Here is a 17,608-nt window from a genome sequence, read left to right as displayed (position 1 = left end):
ACACTTTTTCTGCCTGCTAGCCTACAATCATTTCTGCACCTAAATAATTTTATTTAGGGAAGGTACCCATGGAACAGCTGAATAACCAAATTACCAGGAGGAGTAATTTGAGTGGACGGACCGAACCACTGGAGACTGGACACTGCAGAAGTTCATAAATAATTCTAAAACAAATAAGCTCAAGATCCCAAAGCCTGTACAAGCTGCAGGAATGTGGAGGATTCAGTGCCTGTTTAGTGGTTCCCATCCATTAACATCACTCACCTCCAGCCCACTGTTTAACCTGAGACATTGTACAAGGTTATAGTCCCACACAAACCAGTGGTGATCTGCAGAAGGGCTGGCTGTGAAGCCAGTGCCTCTCAGCTGCTGGCCCTATCCCTCTGCATAGCATGACCCCTCAGAACAGCCCATTTACAGATCTGCTAGCTCCAGCCAGTAGCACAGGTCAGTGTGTACCTTGCCCTCTCAAGGAGCACCAGAAGCTCCCACCCTTGCTCAGCCATCACCTCAGTGTGAGACTACGCACTACGCTGGATTAGGGAATTGATCCAAGCTAAAAATGCTCTATTTCTTTTTTGTTTCTTTATTTAAAAAACAAACCTGACAGAGAGCAAGGCATGTATAACTCTACTTTAAATGTATGCCTTAAGAATTGTCATCTCTGCTAGAAGGGCATGCAGGCCACTTGGTAGTCCTAACATCTTTAAACAGTCTTATATGGATTTCCCAAAGTAACAAATGACAGCCCACAAGTCCAGTGCCATTGAAACAAGTACGGTCTAAAACCTGGCACACAAAGGTATTGCAGGAGCATGAAAATCTGGACTGCAGTTTGCTTTGTGCAAAGCTGCAGTTACACCCTGCTCAGCACCAGGCCCCCCTCATAGCCAGTGCTGAGTCTCATCATAAGCAGTGGGTAACATTGCTCACCGAAACCAGGTGCAAGAATTTAAGAGAAAAGGCAAAGTATTACTTGATTGTAAATTGGCTGTTCCCTTCCATGCCTGAAAATTTCATATACAAACATAGCCAGTCAGCATCCTCCAAGAATGAGCTTGTCACTACCCAGATCTTGCCTCCATGATATAGGTCTGCTCCAATATGGGTAGAAACAGATGGAGAAACTCAAACTGGGAGCTGGGGATCAGGTCCCAAATTATTCCTGAGGAAGTTCTCTAGCTACACAGCACAGGATCAGCACCTTAACTCCCATTTATCTAAAAGGCTACAATTCAATTAGTGCAGCAACTTCTTCCCTTTTCTCATAACCTCCCTTAGCCCAGCACCTACATATAGCCACTACAGGAAAGCAAGAACATCCCTAATAAATCTCATCTACTAAGAAGGCGGCTAGCAAACAAAAAAAGTGAAAGGAAGTAGCATTCTCCAAGGTACACAGGCCACAGAAAATAAAAGCAACGGGCCCAAAGCGCAACACTTGCCATCAGCTTCAATTAGCAGCAAAGTGGGGTTTGGGAAAACAAGGGCCTCTTCAGAGCTTCTATAGGGCAAAGATGAAATCCCAGAATTAAAAACAAAATCCCCACATGCACATTAATATTCAGAGGCAATTACCTTTCAGCTTAAAGTCAGCCAACATGCATCTTACTACAGCAGCTCTTAAAGCAATCTTGTTTACAATTGGAAATGGATTACATTATCTCAGCTCCACCTATCCACATAATGCAGAGCAAACTGTCAAACATAAAATTACAAAATGGTTATTGTAAGGTATCCCCCTTCAGCATAAGAATTAATTTGACCTATTTTATTACTAAATTATTACTCCCACACAAATTTTCCATCACAGATATCTATCAGCACTGACATTTTTACACCAGCGAGGCATTCTCAGATGCGTATTTTCTTCTTCTCCATCTCAAAGGTGTATTGAGCAGATTTGATGTAAACAGCCTCCTGCCAAGCTAGTTAAAATCTTTAAACTTTATACATACAATTAGATGGTGACAATAAGCATTTGCTTAAAAAAAAAAATCCACACCGTTTCAGATTCTGAAACAAAATGCCTCACTAGTTAAAGAAATACCAACCTACATTTAAGGAGGACCCGCAGATATTTTCACTACAGCTCTGGCAGGTTGTTCTGATTGTCACCAAGAGATGTGATTTGACACAATGGCCCTGATTAAGAATGTGCTTAAGTCCTATTAAAGCCAATGGGAGTTAATCATCTGTTTAAGAGCTTTGCTAAATCAGGACCAGAATAGGAGACATTTCCAAAAATCTGGGCCTAAATTGAACACACTAATTAGCTGCACACACCAATTACATGATTATGGATGAAACACAGTTGTTTAGCATTTACAGCAGCACACTTTGTGTGGAACCATTTAGAAATAAGTTTCAATTATCATTCTGTAACAGGTCCCACAATGCCACAATAACCCACAAATACCATATTCCTTTTAGTTGAAGGAACAGGTTTTGTCTTTTTTCTTAAATAAATAAATCCTTCCATTAATATTTGTCCAAATTATCGAGTGGATCAAGATCTGACCCTTTTTGAACTTCACTGTATTCACAGTGAAAATATCTGAGCACTCAAGCTTTTTTGTTGTTGTTTAAAATCATTACTGTCTTGCCTACAGAGAATATTCACTCTTGCATTGCAAAATGTAACGTTTGCACTCTGTGCTGTCTAACACTTAAGCCATGTGCTCAGGAAACAAATAAATTGGCAAAGATTTGCATATTCAAGATTACAGATATCAGCAATACATTTCTAGCAAGTCGCCGTTCCTACAAACGAGAAGTTGCTAAAATTGTGATTGTTACTATTTACCTATTTGACATTAAGCAGGATTGCCAAATCTGATCATTAGCCTGGTACGCACTGTTTTTTCCTAGCACCAAGATTTCCAGGTAAGTGACTACAAAAATCTCCACTTCATCAAAATAAGAGGGAAAAAGCATTCCAACCCTAGAGGAGGCTGAACAGCCATGCCTCTGCAAAACAGCTCAGAAATGAGAAGCTACATCAAAAACTACATTTATTAAAACAAACAAAAAAAAATCTCATGGCATGTAAGGCAATCTTGCAATTTAAAACTTGACTCATGATTGTGAAAGTTTGGAGTTGGCATGCCAACTTGGTGCGCCATCTGCTCACCAACAATTTATAAATGAGACTGCTGCCAAAGCCACCCGATTACTCAGTTCTAATATTAGTGATGTAACTAAAAACATGCTCTCAGGATTTTTACTTCCCTTCCCCCCCCCCACCGAACCAGGACACACAGAAAAAAAAACTTGTAGGGAAGAAGTTTAAAAGGAAGATAGATAAAATATATTTATAATCAATATTCCCTTCAAGTCTGATTATTAGGAACATACAAGAGTCCATCCCTCAGTATTGCAACTCCCTCTCAGCCAACTCAGTAAGAGCAAATCTGCTGATTATAAATGATGAGAAAAGGTGAATCATATACTCTGTATTCAATCTCAATTTCTTTGTTAGTGATTCAAGTCTACACTACGCTAAAAAGCTGCTCAAAACAGTGTTTAATTCATTTGGACAAAAGAAAAAATCAAGAAATTGTGCACACAGGCTAACAGGTACACTGCTGATTTTAGCACTAGTGCTGATTTTACTATTAGAACAAGATAATTTGGGATAAAAAAAGTATTTGATTTAAACAGTTCCTCTCTAATTAAAATTCCAGATTACATAGTGAAAAATTGCTGAAAATTAATCTACAGTAAATAATCCTTGGGGCAAAAGATACGGTAATAAAACTGCATGGAAAATTACTCACTCATTTTTAAAACATGAGTCACAATTCAGTTTCGTTGGCCTGACACTCCAGATGCATCTCCATGGCGAGCCGGCAGCAAATCCCAAAGCACAGGCGGTATTCCCAGAGCTCAGGCACAGGGATGCAGTGCTGCAACAGCAACACCAGGTACCTGGCAGAACACTTCCACTCCTCGCCTCCTGCCCAACCAAGTCTACCTGCAGCTTGGCCACTGGCTTCAGTGTGAGCAGAGTTAGGACGTTTCTGAGTGCTCTACAGGGGACAGAAGGGGGATGGAAAACAGTGGGAATCCTAGCAGTACTAAGAGGACAAAGGCAGTAATAAGCATCCTGCTGTATTTTGGAACACCTTACTCTATCACTGCCAAAAGGAGTAGCTTTCAAATCCACATTCTGAAATTAAATGCATCATCATTACACAATTACCGTTCTAATTAGCCTTCTCAACAACAGATCAGCTTTATTTACAATTAATTTTAGTTAATGAGTTAGTTGTAGTTTTATCTGAAGGATAATTGGGGAGAATTAATAACTGCTTAATCCACACAAAATTTTGATGTTCATATCGTGTACAAAATTTTGAGAAATGCTTCTGAACCCTAGCCAACAACCACCAGCTTAGTTTCACTATCTGAAAGCAGCCAAAGCTCAGCAAATGTTACCATACTACATTATAGTAGATTAAAGTGTTTATGTATATAATTAGAATTATTATTATAAATGATGCTCATAATTATAAATTGAGATTTCATCTCCAACTCACTAGGAAGCTTTCTCCCTTCCAGAACACCTGGCTGGAACAACTACTTCAGGTCACCTCCTTGCTGGTCCACCGAGACTTATTCCACTGACAGCTGCACAAGGAAGCGATACAGAAGCCCAGAATAAAGAAGGAACTGGCTACCTGTCTTCCCCACGTGCCAAGCATTCTGCACCTCTCACACCTTTCTCCATATCATTAGTCCGCCTCAAGTGACATCTTAAGTCTGAACTGCATAAGCAGGTATTGCTTTAAAATTATTATCAATTATTGATTTACAGACGAAATTTTGTGCTGCAGATTCTCAGCTTCTCTGGGCTTCCTCTGAGGTAAGGGAGACCTTATGGGCCAGAGGGCAGGAAGTTTCCTGCCCTGGAACAAGGGCTCAGATGGATTTTGCAAGAACCTCCTTCCCTAAGGCATGGGGCAGTGTTGCTCTAGGTTATTTTAAAAACAGGGTTTCACTGCAGAAACAGTTGCATTTGGGATGCAGATGAAGTATCTTGACACGAATACTTCACAGAGCATTGTTATAGATTATTTCCTGGAATGCACTGGTTTGGTTTTGAATACATATGTGATATATATTTACTACAGCAAAAATCTCACTGCTATCGATTTCTCTATAAATATTTAATGGTTACCAGTCACAAGCTAAATTTAAATAACAATAGCACTAATGACATTAAAGCATTTCATTCTTTTCAGAAGCGCGAGGAAAAAAAAGCAAATACCTTTATACAGCATTTTACCATTTTAAGAGCAGTAAGACAGCAACCTGAAACCATGTTGCATGCTGATAGACTGAGTCATGTCTGGTCTCACAGTCCTACCAGCGAGGTGATTCTGCACAAACATCTACCAAGAAGCGGGTCCTGCAAAGGGAGCAGACTTCACAGAGACTGGCTTTCAACAACTTTTTCCCATGTAGCAGATCCTTTGACATTAAAAAAGGGTGGTGCTTGATAGCTTTCCCTTCAGCAGAGACAAAATTCACATCTCTCCCCTCCTTTCTGGATTCCTAATTTCCTAAGACTTGCATGACTGTAATATTTTTCAAGCCTGTATGTCTCTATTGTGTCGGACCGAAACTCCCCAGAAGTGCCTTTACCTTGCATTTACACACATCGCACATGCACAGGCTTGTCACAAGCCAGGGCTGGCCACATTTGCAGATTTTTTTCACCAGCTGCCAGCCTCTCCTACCTGGTGTCGGCTACTTTGTGGACAGCTGACCGGTGATAGCATTTATATCCTGAGCACAGTCTGGCTCGAGATTCATACATGAGCACATGGGATTTTGAAGAAATAAAGATCTTGTGCAACTGACAGAATACGGATTTCAGAGAATGCAAGAGTAAACTCAGACAGTTCTCACAGTCTGCTGGTGTCACGCACTACTTGACCCTTTGCTACACAAATGGCACATCATTCTTCTGATCTCGAGAACCACCTATAATCCGACATTTTAAAGCACACACACACAAACGATGAAGCTGACTGCCTCCCACCTATAGGAGCTGAATTCATACGAACACTAATTCCTCTAATTTATCTCCACCTCTTCAGCCTATAATTTTGTTCGCCCATTTGTATCTCTTAAACAGGCATCCTTTGTGAAGCTCTGCAAGATTTATTGCTGAAAAGGCATGATATAATGAGGAGATATTATTACATTAAATTCTATAAGAATAGATTATCCAAAGGATAACACCTAGCAGTGATGGAGAGAAAGGGGCTGTGTATTTAAACTAAAGAAAATTATCAAACAGGGTGTATCAAGTAAAGCTCATACCACAGATGGTTCCATGCAGCTGTATGGAGATGTAACAATCTTACCCAGGAACCATCTGTGCCAGTGCAAGGTTGAAACACCTGGTAAAGATGACCCACTTTGGGGAGATACAGCCGGGTTACTATTACATACATTTGTCTCTAGGACACGTCTACATTTGAAGAACTATGAGGATTAAGGCACGGTGTGAACATGAGGCACAAAGGTGTACTGCAAGATATTTCTGTACGTGGGCAAATGCGGCTCAAGCGCCAGATGATCACAGACTCCTCCAAGATGCAGGGAGCGGCCCATCTTCACAATGCTGTGTGTGCAGTACAGGAGCCATAACTCAGAACAGACAAAAGAGGTATGCACAACTGCTAATTATTCATGTTTCCTGCTCCCTTTCTGAAGGCACTACCTGCACAAAGCAAAACATACACTGCAGGATATCAATTTCTCAAGAAATCATGAGGTATGTTTAAAAGACAAAAAACACCAAAACCAAACCCCATTTTCTTTTGCCTACTCCTTCCCCCCGAACCATATTGCTAACCCAAATATGGTCTTGAATCTACAAGCTCTTTCCTGGAAGCTTTTAAACCATCCATGACTTCAAGAGAATAGCTACTCTTCCTCGGATGAATAGACTTCATATCTCTTCTGTGTAAAAAGACTCGCTGTTTTCTAACAGAGTCAACTTCTTTCATTTTCAAAAGAAGGGAATTCACACCATTCTGCTTGCTGCTCTTTGGACAGGAGCAGGTATTTAGTTCATGCAGCTGGAATTTAGAGGGTCCCCAGATACAGTGACCAAAAATTCTCTCAGTTTGTGTTTTACGGCTAGACCGTTACCTAAGAGAGCACATTTGCTCACCGAGTTAATCATAATATGTCTGAAAGCTGAGTTAGGCACTAAGAGTGTAGATGTGAATTCTCACTGTTCATACAAACACTCCTGTGCCAAGAAGTAATTACAAAAAACTTTCTATGGATTTGGGCATACCACAGGCTTCTCTAGCCAGCTTTCTTTGCCACTCACCAATGTAACTTTCATGGGCCAAAGGAACAGATATCCCCTGAGAAAAACAAAAGGACATCACTCCTTTCTGATACAATTAGGGTATTTTTGGAGGTTGAGAGGAAAGCAACAGAAACACGGCTAATAAGGAGCTGAGAAGCCTCCAACCTACCACTGAGCACACCTATCTTTAGGATAATACTTTTTTTTTTTTTTTAATTGTTCAAGTGGAAGAGAACAAAGGGGATAAACAAAGTATTCCTCATCAGAAACTCAGGCTTTGTCATGCATGGGCTTTTATTGTTAAAATATCGCCTTTGTTTCAAGCCCTCCCCAGATCTACCATAGGCTGGAGATTAAATGTGGCCTGTCTTTCCTCCTCACACGTGAAGAAATCTCATTAGAAAAAAGGTGATAGAGAGGACAGGAAGATAAGGTGGTGATTTGCTGTGCTTCACTGTGTCTTGCCTACTTTGGAAACCGCTTCAGACTTCTGCCCCCAGGACAAAGGGCTGACACAAGCAGCACTAAGACGCAGCTGGGACTTTTATCTTCATTGCACAAAGCTTTGGCGAGGGAAGTAGAGCCAAATCCTCGCAATGCCTCCTCCAGCCCAGTGACAGTGAGGGAAAGAATGTCAAGATTATCATCAGCAGTCCCTTTCTTTCTGCTCTACTGCAGTAGCTATGCTAACGCCCGGGACAGCCACACAAGTGGTAGCAACACTGACCAACTGACATCCAGTCACCTGCAAGTGACCCCCACAAGGGGATCTGACTGGTAACTGTGGCTTCACTGGGAGGTGTCCATACGCGCACCAGAAGAGAACTGAGAGCACTTCATGGCCTCTCTTCACATGTAGGGACAGAGCAATCATGAACAAAAAGAAAAAGCACAATGCACTAAATGCACCACCTCTGCGGTGCTCTGCTTGGCCACACCAGGGCGGTCACCAGAATAATTGAACATAGCCCAGAAATGGGAAAGTAGAGTCAAAAAACAAAGGTACTGAGGAAGTAAAAGCTAGTGAAAAAACAGGAGGTTCTAGTCCAATCTAGATGATTTATCTGCACACGGACAAGGGAGATTAATCAACCCCACACTTTTCCAGGAATAGCATCGCTGGTTTTCCAACACACTCCAGTGTCCTACCTGTAACTCTGCTCACAGGTGACCCTGCCAGCCAGGGTATGCTCACAGCAGGAGCTTCTGCCAATGCTGCTCTGCTTCTGAGGGATTACAGCTCTCCAAAGCAATGGGTTGACACAGCAGCGCCAGCAGGAGCCCATAATGTAGGGCTGGCTCCAGATCAAGGCCACGTTTTGCTGGGTGGTGTAAACAGGGGGCTGTCCACACACAGACCTGGTAATACTCAGCTGCGTGAGAAGAGTTAAAATGTTACGGTTGCTCTACTGTAATCTTACAATTGTGGGGCTGTAGAAATTAAATGTTAAAACCTAAGCGACTTTTCACAAAGTCTAACATGTGCCATTAAAATCCAAGTGATATATGGCCACTGTCATTAGGGAAAAAAGCAACATAAAAACATGAAGGGACTCCCTCACAATGACAAGAGTAGGGGAGAAAAACCTGGCCTCCTGTCACCTAGCTCTGAGCCATGTTTGCCAAGCATCATTGCTTCTCAGTAATAACCATAGCTGCGCTTCCTTCCATTGAGATGCAGCACTCAGCTGCTGGGACTCCAAACATGCCTGTAGGGAGGGGACAACATGCCATAGCATGGGCACAGCACCACGGGCTGGTAACAGGCCTCATTACTACCGAGAGCAGCAGCACTGCATTCTCCTAAATCTTCTACAGACGTGCCTCAAGGCAGACCTCCCGCAAGGAGTTTCATTCACCACAGCACACTGAAGTAGAAAACGGTTGTCTTTTCCTCTTGGCTAGAATTAACATTACTCTGAAATTCCCTTTTGGCAGTGGTAGAACGAGCACTGCTTGCCCTCACTAATGCATGGGGACAACACAGGCAGCTGCTTTTCCACCAATAAAGCCTAGCCCTGCAAACAGTCACTTGGCTGGAGAATGAGGAGAGCCAATGGCCCACAGGAAAACAGGGGAAAAAAAAGGCCTTAATTTGATTTCCCAAAACACTCACTGATTTCAACAGAAGTGAGACCTTCACCCAGATCTGGAAAGGAGAAGACAGAACACTCTATAACCAGTACTTAGTCCTATAGCTTCTGTCAAAGGGCTGTGTTTCAAGGAAGATGAGGACTGCTCTTTTTGTTGGCATGTCTGAAAAGGAACCAAAATTCCATAAGCAAATACTGAAAACATGCTGACTACACAGCTACCAAGAGCAAAGAGTGTTGTAACAGGGTGTGTACCTAGGAAAGTTAACTGAACCTGACAGTCCCAGAAAATAGCAGAAGCTCCTTAAGAAAGGTGTGTGCTGCAACAAAGCCCTGGCAGATGACCTCTCAAGAGAGTTCCATCAGAAAGAATAAAAACCTATTTAATGAGATTAACTGATCAGTTCACTCCACCCTCATTATAACACTCACCAAAAGGGAGGAATGTTTTTACAACCAAGTACCCGATTCCATTGGGAATGCCTGAGACACACTGACATCAGATACAAAAAAAATCTACACAGTTTCAGTAGCTACTTGGTGTTCATCTACATGTAACTTGCATCAGAGGAACTATTTCAAGATTTTCACCATGCTAATGGTAAAGATCTGATGGGATGTGGATTAATATAGAAGCAAGACGCATCCCAGCAAATATTTTGTTTCCTTTTTTTGTTGTTTTTTGGTTGTTTTTTTTTTTAATTAAATCTGTGCAACTACTCCGCAGAGCTCCAATTTCTTATGCATGGATGAAAATTTGAAGTCTGATCATCACCTCACCTTTCTTCCCCCTCCTTAAACTTCAAGAAAGCGATTCACAGTGAATCTGAGGTTATAAGACTAAATTATAGAAAACCCTTCTGTAAGCATCAGTCACTCACTTCTTCCATTTCTTCGCCACACTTTACCGAGCTCATCTCTTACGTCTAAGCCCACCGCCCTGCAACCTGTGAAACCATGTATACATCTGTATTTAGGCAGCACCATGAAATTCCAGAGTTGAGTTCTCTAAACATCACGCTGTCAAGGTAGGGAGGTCAGATATGAAGGACTGCAGGACATAAATAGACTGTCAGAAGTCCACATCCCAACACTGACGCAGGATCAAAGTTACCCAAGATGATGTCTACCCTATTCCTTAAACGACTCTGAGGAAAGAGATTCCTCAGCATCATGAGGTAATCCAGTCCAAGTTTTTAGCACCATATGTAGTGTTTCACACTTCGCAGATATTTGGAAGAACTGGAGACCTGAATCCCCACTTCAGAGCGCAACAGCCAGGCTGCCAGAATTCTTCATGCACCAGTGCATGTGTCAGGGAGTAACTGCTGCAGAGCACCAACATGTTTCTCCCTGCAGGCCAGTCCAGCCAGCCCCAACCACTGTCACTAAAAAAAAACCTCAAGCAGAGGCTCAGCCTCAGCCACCTCATGCAAGGAAAAAGCACATACTGAGCCAAAAAGAAATCCAAAATGAGGCCTTACTTGCCTGGGCTGTAGATTCTGGTGATGGCAAGGCTTGTTTGGTGCCCTAGTTGAGGCACGAAGCAATCTCTAATTTTATGCAGTTTCATTCCAAAAGACAGACTTCATGCTTAAGTTTCTTTACACATACAGATGTGGTGCTGATACAGCGGTGGTACACAAAACATTTTGCTCACGGCAGCTCAACTGCGATAGAAATGGAGCTCATATGACAGCATGCAGTTGAAAAATGAAAGCAATCAAGAAAGACTGAGCATTTTGAAGCTACAAAAAGTATCACTGATAGTCCACCAGTCTACCCAAATTGCCGGGAATTCAGTATTGGCCACTTCTTAGCAAAACCTTGCCTGAGCCCTCTTAACAGATGCTGACCTTAAATGCTGTTACAGAAATCACTCACACTTAACACTGCTGTCCCAACAGCTATATTGTCAGCACAATCATTCCCCACCATGGAGTAAATGGAATCACCTCGTTACTTTCCACAACTGAGTCAGCCAACAATGTACTTTCTTAATAAATTATCTCATAACTTACTAACGCTTCTAAGCTATTATAAACACATCTTGAAAGCATACCACAATTTTAATCAGTTTCAAACATCAGATGTCGGGTTTGATACTTATGATTGTTCTGACTCCATTGCATTTAAGGGCTCCTTTTGTCTATGAAAGCAGAGATAAGAAAAGTTATCTAGGACACTCGCTGTAAAGTCTCTAAGAGGAAGTCTCCTCTGTCACTGACTGCTTTTACTTTCCATAGGATACCAGGCAAGTGGTCTTAGAGAAGCAGCTTCATCCTACACGAAGTGACCTCTTTGTATCAAGACAACTAACCGAAGTGTGCCCCTGCAGCCTCGAAGGGGAATGTCCTTTTAAGCCCATTTTAATCTCCAGGGGAAAAAAAATACTTAATAACTACAGTAAGAACTTAGTGCGATATTTTGAGGAGGTGGCTGGAAGTTATTTCTTTTAAGAGCTCCTACTGCCGGCTCCTACTCTGAGTTTCCTAATCACCTGCAGCTTGGTCCTGTTGCCTTCAGTGAGCGTTAAATTGACTCCCCTGAACTCTGTGGAGTCCAGAGGATGGCTTACGGCCATACGGTGAACTGTTCAGCACCAATATGGAGTTAATCATGCAGGCCTTAGATACCCATCTCCAAGCGTCACCCACTGAAAGAGTTCTCCCACAGAAGCTCTAAAGAAAATCCAGACTTCCAGATTTGAGGCTATGTAAACATATATAATCCGTAATCAGCAGCTATAGCACTTATTTGTCTTTTGATGTAGAAGAAAGCCAGATGATCTATCAACCTATTCAGTTTGACTATTTACACGTATTTTAAATCTTTGCTTACATAAAACTACAATGAAGTATTTTAGAACAGAGCATCTGCCAACATACAGTATTCTGCTGAAGGCAGATGCATACCGTAAGGTGCATGTAAGATCATTAGTTAGCTATGACAGGTGATTTGCTGTGATTTATCTTTCAGGATCACCTCATTCACAGGGAAAATTGAGTGTCGGCCCCATCTATAACCTATACATGCAGTCTAGATACTTGAAAATGATAATAGGTTAGAGGATGCTGCAGACAACTCTCCAACATGAGCCAAGATATTTAACCTGAAACCTCTTGGAACAGAACCCAAAAGCATCAGTAGCCCAGCCAGAACTCCTACTAACATGGAATTGCCAGGGGCTAATGAACACAGAAAACTCTTTACCTAGCGCATAATTTTACTGTTGCTGGGAGAGCACTGCTCAGTTGCTTCAGTACAGATCCAAGAAATTTGCTTCTTATGGTTTTGTCTCCGTTTGAGGCAGACACAAATTAAAGCTAAATTAAGAGCTGTGGTTCAAAATGAGTCAATGGAACGCAGGAACAAAGGTCAGAATGCCGATCTCTACCCTGCAAGTACATATCCCGAGCACACAGCGAAATGGGACCATCCACTCCCTTGGGACAGCTGGAAACAGAGCCAGGACTGACCTGTTTCAGGTCTGATCCATATCCCTCCGGCTCCACCAGCAAACCCTACCCAGATGGAATGGCAGGCCAGCAGCAAAGCAGTGACACTGCTAGAAATTCAACCGTGCTCAACATTACACAGCCACTTCCTCAGCTTACAATGCATCGTTACTTCACGGGCCTCCTTGCAGCACCACAGCAGGATGGACAATGGCTCAGTCCAACAGCAGCAGCCGAACTCGTACATAGTATTACCAACAGCCATTCCACCTTACCCTCCCACCTCTAAAAGGACTTCCCATTCCCCGCACATCAGGCCGAAAGCTCTGAAGTACAGCATGGTGATTTAGTCTATGCAAGCTAGCTTCAAGATTAGGCAAAAACCTTAAAGTGAACCACCTTAGCAGCTGCCACAAAAGCCAACAACCCGTAACCAATAACTTCCATGCTTAAGACAAACTGCCTCTTTCCAAAACATTCCTGTGCCTGTAAAGAATATAAGAAACAACAAATTTCAGAAGCTCTAGCTACACATGGCTTAAAAACCCCAGATAGAGCCCCTCATTTTTCAACAGCAGCACATGCTTAACACAAAGCTAGCAGTGATGAAAGCAACTGAGACACCTGTGAGATACCACAAAACACATTTGAAAGAAAGATCTTCAGCAAGGCAAGTGTGCTGCACAAACTAACAACACTTAAAAATCATTCAAAATGTTAACATAACGAACACGAAAATATTGAATGTGTTAAAGTATTTTTGCATGACTTCATCCTAGATTTTTTTATTCCGTAATTTGACTCTGGTTTTCAGTCTAGATTATAAAGAAGATTTAAAACAGGGAGCTTTTTTCTCCTTCCAATGAAGCCTTCCCATTAATAAAAAGGAAACAAAGAAAATGAAGAAAGTGAGTAGTAAAACTTTTACAACATAATAAAATATATCAGAATCCCATTGCAACAGCATTGGAATTGTCTGAAGATGCTGAATTATGATAGGTTGTCATATAAAGTTCAGTCCAGAGTATTAGCAATCATACTCTCTAGCAACATGTATATAATTGGGAGATCTTCATAATAACCCTCAGTTTTAAAGGCTCATAAAAACTGTGTTTTACTCATAATTTGCAGGAGGAGGGAAGAAATTCTTAAAGGAAAGGAACATCTTTTCTCAGTAAGGAAGAGCTGGAAGGCAATACACTGCGTATTTTAAAGCAGGCAACCCTAAATGCTCGCTTTTTCTTTTGTGATTTTTGGTGAGAATATTATACAGTCAGTTTAAAAAGATACTTAAGATAAATACATATCTATAGCATACACACTAGAAAGAAAATTAATATCACATAGCATAGAGAGGGATCCTCTGAAAATATGCTGTAAGCAAAGCCTGTCACGACATATTTTAATACAAGTACTGAGGTACTCTAAGGTAAAGATCTCAATGCAACATTGTAACTCCAAGTAAACACACTCACACAAAAAGGAAAGGACGCTAGTTTTATGAATTGTGTATAAAATACATTTATTCTCCTCCGTACTACTGTGTGAAAAATAATTACAGACATCCTGTGAGAACTTGGCGCTCTCAGTATACTTCCAAATCTCTTCACATTTTCTCAGTTTCTTCCTCAACACTCTAAAACAAAATCCTTTCAGTGCGTTAGCCAGCCAACTGCTGGGTGCCATAAACTTCCAATTATCCCAGTCATCTCTGAACTCACCAAGGCAAAGCTATGGTAACAAATAGGATGCTGAAAGTTCTGAATGGTACAGTAAAAACACAACCTGCCGTCAAACCCAGATATTTTAACTTTATACTTTTGCCCGAGTAAAGCCTTTTTGTAAACAAAAAGTGTTTGTTTTCAAATAAAGCTACTTCAAGTTCCTTCTGGAAGCACAGTAAAAATAATGCAACAACAATTTCCATTTGGATTGCAAAACCTGATGAAACAAAACCACCACATGTCAAACTCAGAGTTTTCCTACCTGGAACAGGTAAGGACCAGCTCTCAAATGCCACCTGGGGATAGTTCAGACTGGTAATCCCGTTCATGGTTAGATGAGACACCAGCACAAACAAGAAAACCGAACAAGAAGTCTACCCCGTCCTTCTCTTCTTTTACTGGCCAAACCTACAGAAGTGGTTAAGACCAGGAAAGCAAGGCGAGGACCCCGACTAACCCAAAAACACTGCCAGAGAGAAACACGTTTAAAAGAGACTTACTGCTTGCCACGTGACTTGGTGAGGTATGCTGCCCATTGGGTGTACTTGAGGTGAGGTCAATAGCCATGCTGGAGTGCTCCCTTTCAGGGGAAAGCTCATTGTCACCTGCTTTCACAAAATAAGTCACCCATAAGTTTCCATCCCAGCAAAGCAACCCGATGATTAACAACTACGCCTTGCCAGCTCCCTGCACCCGTTTGTCCTCCCTTTGCTAGGGGAGCCTTCCAAAACCTGTGAACACTGGATTCTCAGTGGCCAGAAGGAAATATTTGACGGTCTGATTTTAAGAGCTCCCTCAAACCTCCCGTCACCAGTCCTTTGCAGATAGCCTTAACAAAAATCTTGCTCCAACTGCTTTGTCTCAGCAGAAATTAGTATTACTTCTCTATCTGCAAACGCTGAGAATCAGGACTGGGTAGCAGGAGACTGAATTACTACTTTACACGACAGACCTTCCCCTTGGAGCCTTTGGTCAGCTGACAGCTAAACAATGCACTCAAAACAAGATATTTTGCCCTAACACAGAAAGCAGGAGAAATGCATAGTGAAAGGCAAGAAAAGTTGCTGGCTGCAATTTGGATTGCTGAAAATGAGCTCTCTCTCCCTCGCAAAGTTCATTCATCCTCAGCAAATATTTAAATTGCAAGGTGCTCACCCATGCGCCCATACCCACACATTTTTCAGTCATACGCAAAGTTTATGTTTAAATGCCATTAATTCAGTGGCATCTCACGGCAAAGACCAAACAGAAGGAAGCTAAAGTTTCAGGTGCCCGCATTACAGAAAGATAGTGGGGAAAAGAAAGTAATAGAGAATAATCAAATAAAATGACTACTTACATGTTATATATCCATCAGCAGCCTCTGCTTCCATAGTCAAAGTGCAGTGCTGCAAGGCAGAAAAGTACACCCTCAAAGACACCTGTCAGTATCAACCATTAAATGATTAAACTTACTTAAATCCCATTTTGCTGCTGTTGCAACCATTGCCTAGAGAAACACACAAGTGTAGTGCAGGTGCTTGCGTGCAAATCACCGAACCCTCCATGCAAATTATCTGAGCTGAGAAATCCAGCTGACCCTTGGGCAGGCTGTGCTGGGATCTTCTCGGTCTGACCAAAACCCTCGCTGTTCCCCACTCATGTTTTTACCTGATTTTAGAAACTCCCCCCCCCACCCCAAGTTTCCACTTCTCTCTTTGAAGCAGGGACTGTAACGCTTTATGAATTATCAGCTCTCACAGCCAGAACAGACTTGGAGAAGATTGACACTATTAACAATTGCTCTTTTCTCACGTACTCCAGGAAGACTCCACTCTGCTCTAAACAAAACAAACACCTCAGCGCCTGTGCCCCTTACAGATTGCTGCCACCAGCCCTTGCCTCACACCACCACCCTCACAGCACCACGCACACCTGTACACGCACCTGTTCCTCCCCACCTCGCTGATCTGCCCCAGCGCGGGGCTGAACATCACACTTAATACTCCCAGGCCATGCATTTTGTGGCATGAAGCAATCTTAAAGTTTCTGGAAGCACTTTGCTGACACAGAACAAGCTATTACTTTCCAGAAACCCAAGTAACTGTATAGAATGACACCCCCTAGCTATCATTTGATATATATTGAGGAAAAAAAAAAAGAGACAGAGAGGGATCAATAATCTTAACTATGTTCTTTTAACTGGAAAAGTTAAGAAACTGACATGACCAGAGGAGAATTTCATTTCCTCTCTCCCTCCATGGCCTCTTTTTTGCCTTTAGTTTCAAAACTCTCACTGCACCAGGCAGCTAAATTATTCACAATGAGCCATTTCTGTATTGATCGCCAAGTATATTTAGCCCTGGCTCCTGGAATTTCTCCATTACTTACTGGAAAACAGGCAGCTTCACTTCTTGTCTCCAAAACCACTTCCCTCCCCCTCCCTTAACCTGCTTTCCTCCCGCCTTTCCCCCCAATAAATAAATACTTTTCTCTGTGTTCTTCTTTGGTATAAAGCAGATCAAATTCCCAAGGCATTCAGTACATAACACTTAAATTTCAACCTGCCCGGCTGCTACCGAACTCTCTACAGTGACTGATTTTTCCACATGACTTTAAAAAAAGAACCACACAGAAATCTCCAAAAAGTTTCCAAAACGGGCAAGCTGCTTCCTCAAGCCCTCCCAAATTACCTTCTCTTCCCCCTAGTCCAGGTAGGCAGGCACACACTGAGAGAAGAGAGAGACATCAGAAGCAACAGGGAAAGGGAACCCCAGCCAATGGAGTGAGGGAAAGAAACGGGAGGAAGGGAGGAGGAAGACAAAAAAAAAAAAAAAAAAAAAAAAAGCACAGAACCATCCGTAACCAAAATTAAAGCACCGTTTGGGTTTTTATTTTTTTTTATTATTATTATTTCTTAAAGTCGGGAAGAGGAGAAGGGGGAAGGAAAGAAAAGTTTGCTCCCCGTTTTTAGGCTGTGATGGGGAATCCTGGAGGCTCAGCCTTCCAGCCGGG

At 42.0% G+C, this 17,608-nt stretch overlaps 1 protein-coding gene across 17 annotated transcripts in view; it reads right to left on the bottom strand.

The window, feature by feature from the left end:
- Positions 1 to 17,608, bottom strand: part of IKZF2 (IKAROS family zinc finger 2) — a 114,012-nt gene that overhangs the window by 95,305 nt on the left and 1,099 nt on the right. For 3 of the 17 annotated variants that reach the window (XM_021400788.1, XM_021400789.1, XM_021400799.1), the window contains 2 exons: positions 15,954 to 16,002; positions 15,115 to 15,222 (listed from right to left, as the gene is read on the bottom strand). In XM_021400788.1, coding sequence (XP_021256463.1) covers positions 15,115 to 15,222; positions 15,954 to 15,987 — 142 coding nt within the window. In that variant the 5' untranslated portion in view covers positions 15,988 to 16,002. Of the gene's footprint in view, positions 1 to 14,876; positions 15,088 to 15,114; positions 15,223 to 15,953; positions 16,036 to 16,540; positions 16,685 to 17,286; positions 17,391 to 17,608 lie in introns of those variants that run through there. The other 14 variants (XM_021400796.1, XM_021400797.1, XM_021400793.1 and 11 more) reach the window with 12 other exon arrangements.

Source organism: Numida meleagris, chromosome 5 (assembly GCF_002078875.1).
Source record: "Numida meleagris isolate 19003 breed g44 Domestic line chromosome 5, NumMel1.0, whole genome shotgun sequence".
Taxonomy (NCBI): Eukaryota; Metazoa; Chordata; class Aves; order Galliformes; family Numididae; genus Numida; species Numida meleagris.
The sequence above is the reverse complement of the archived record's forward strand: the minus strand, read 5'-3'. Positions and strand labels throughout refer to the sequence as shown.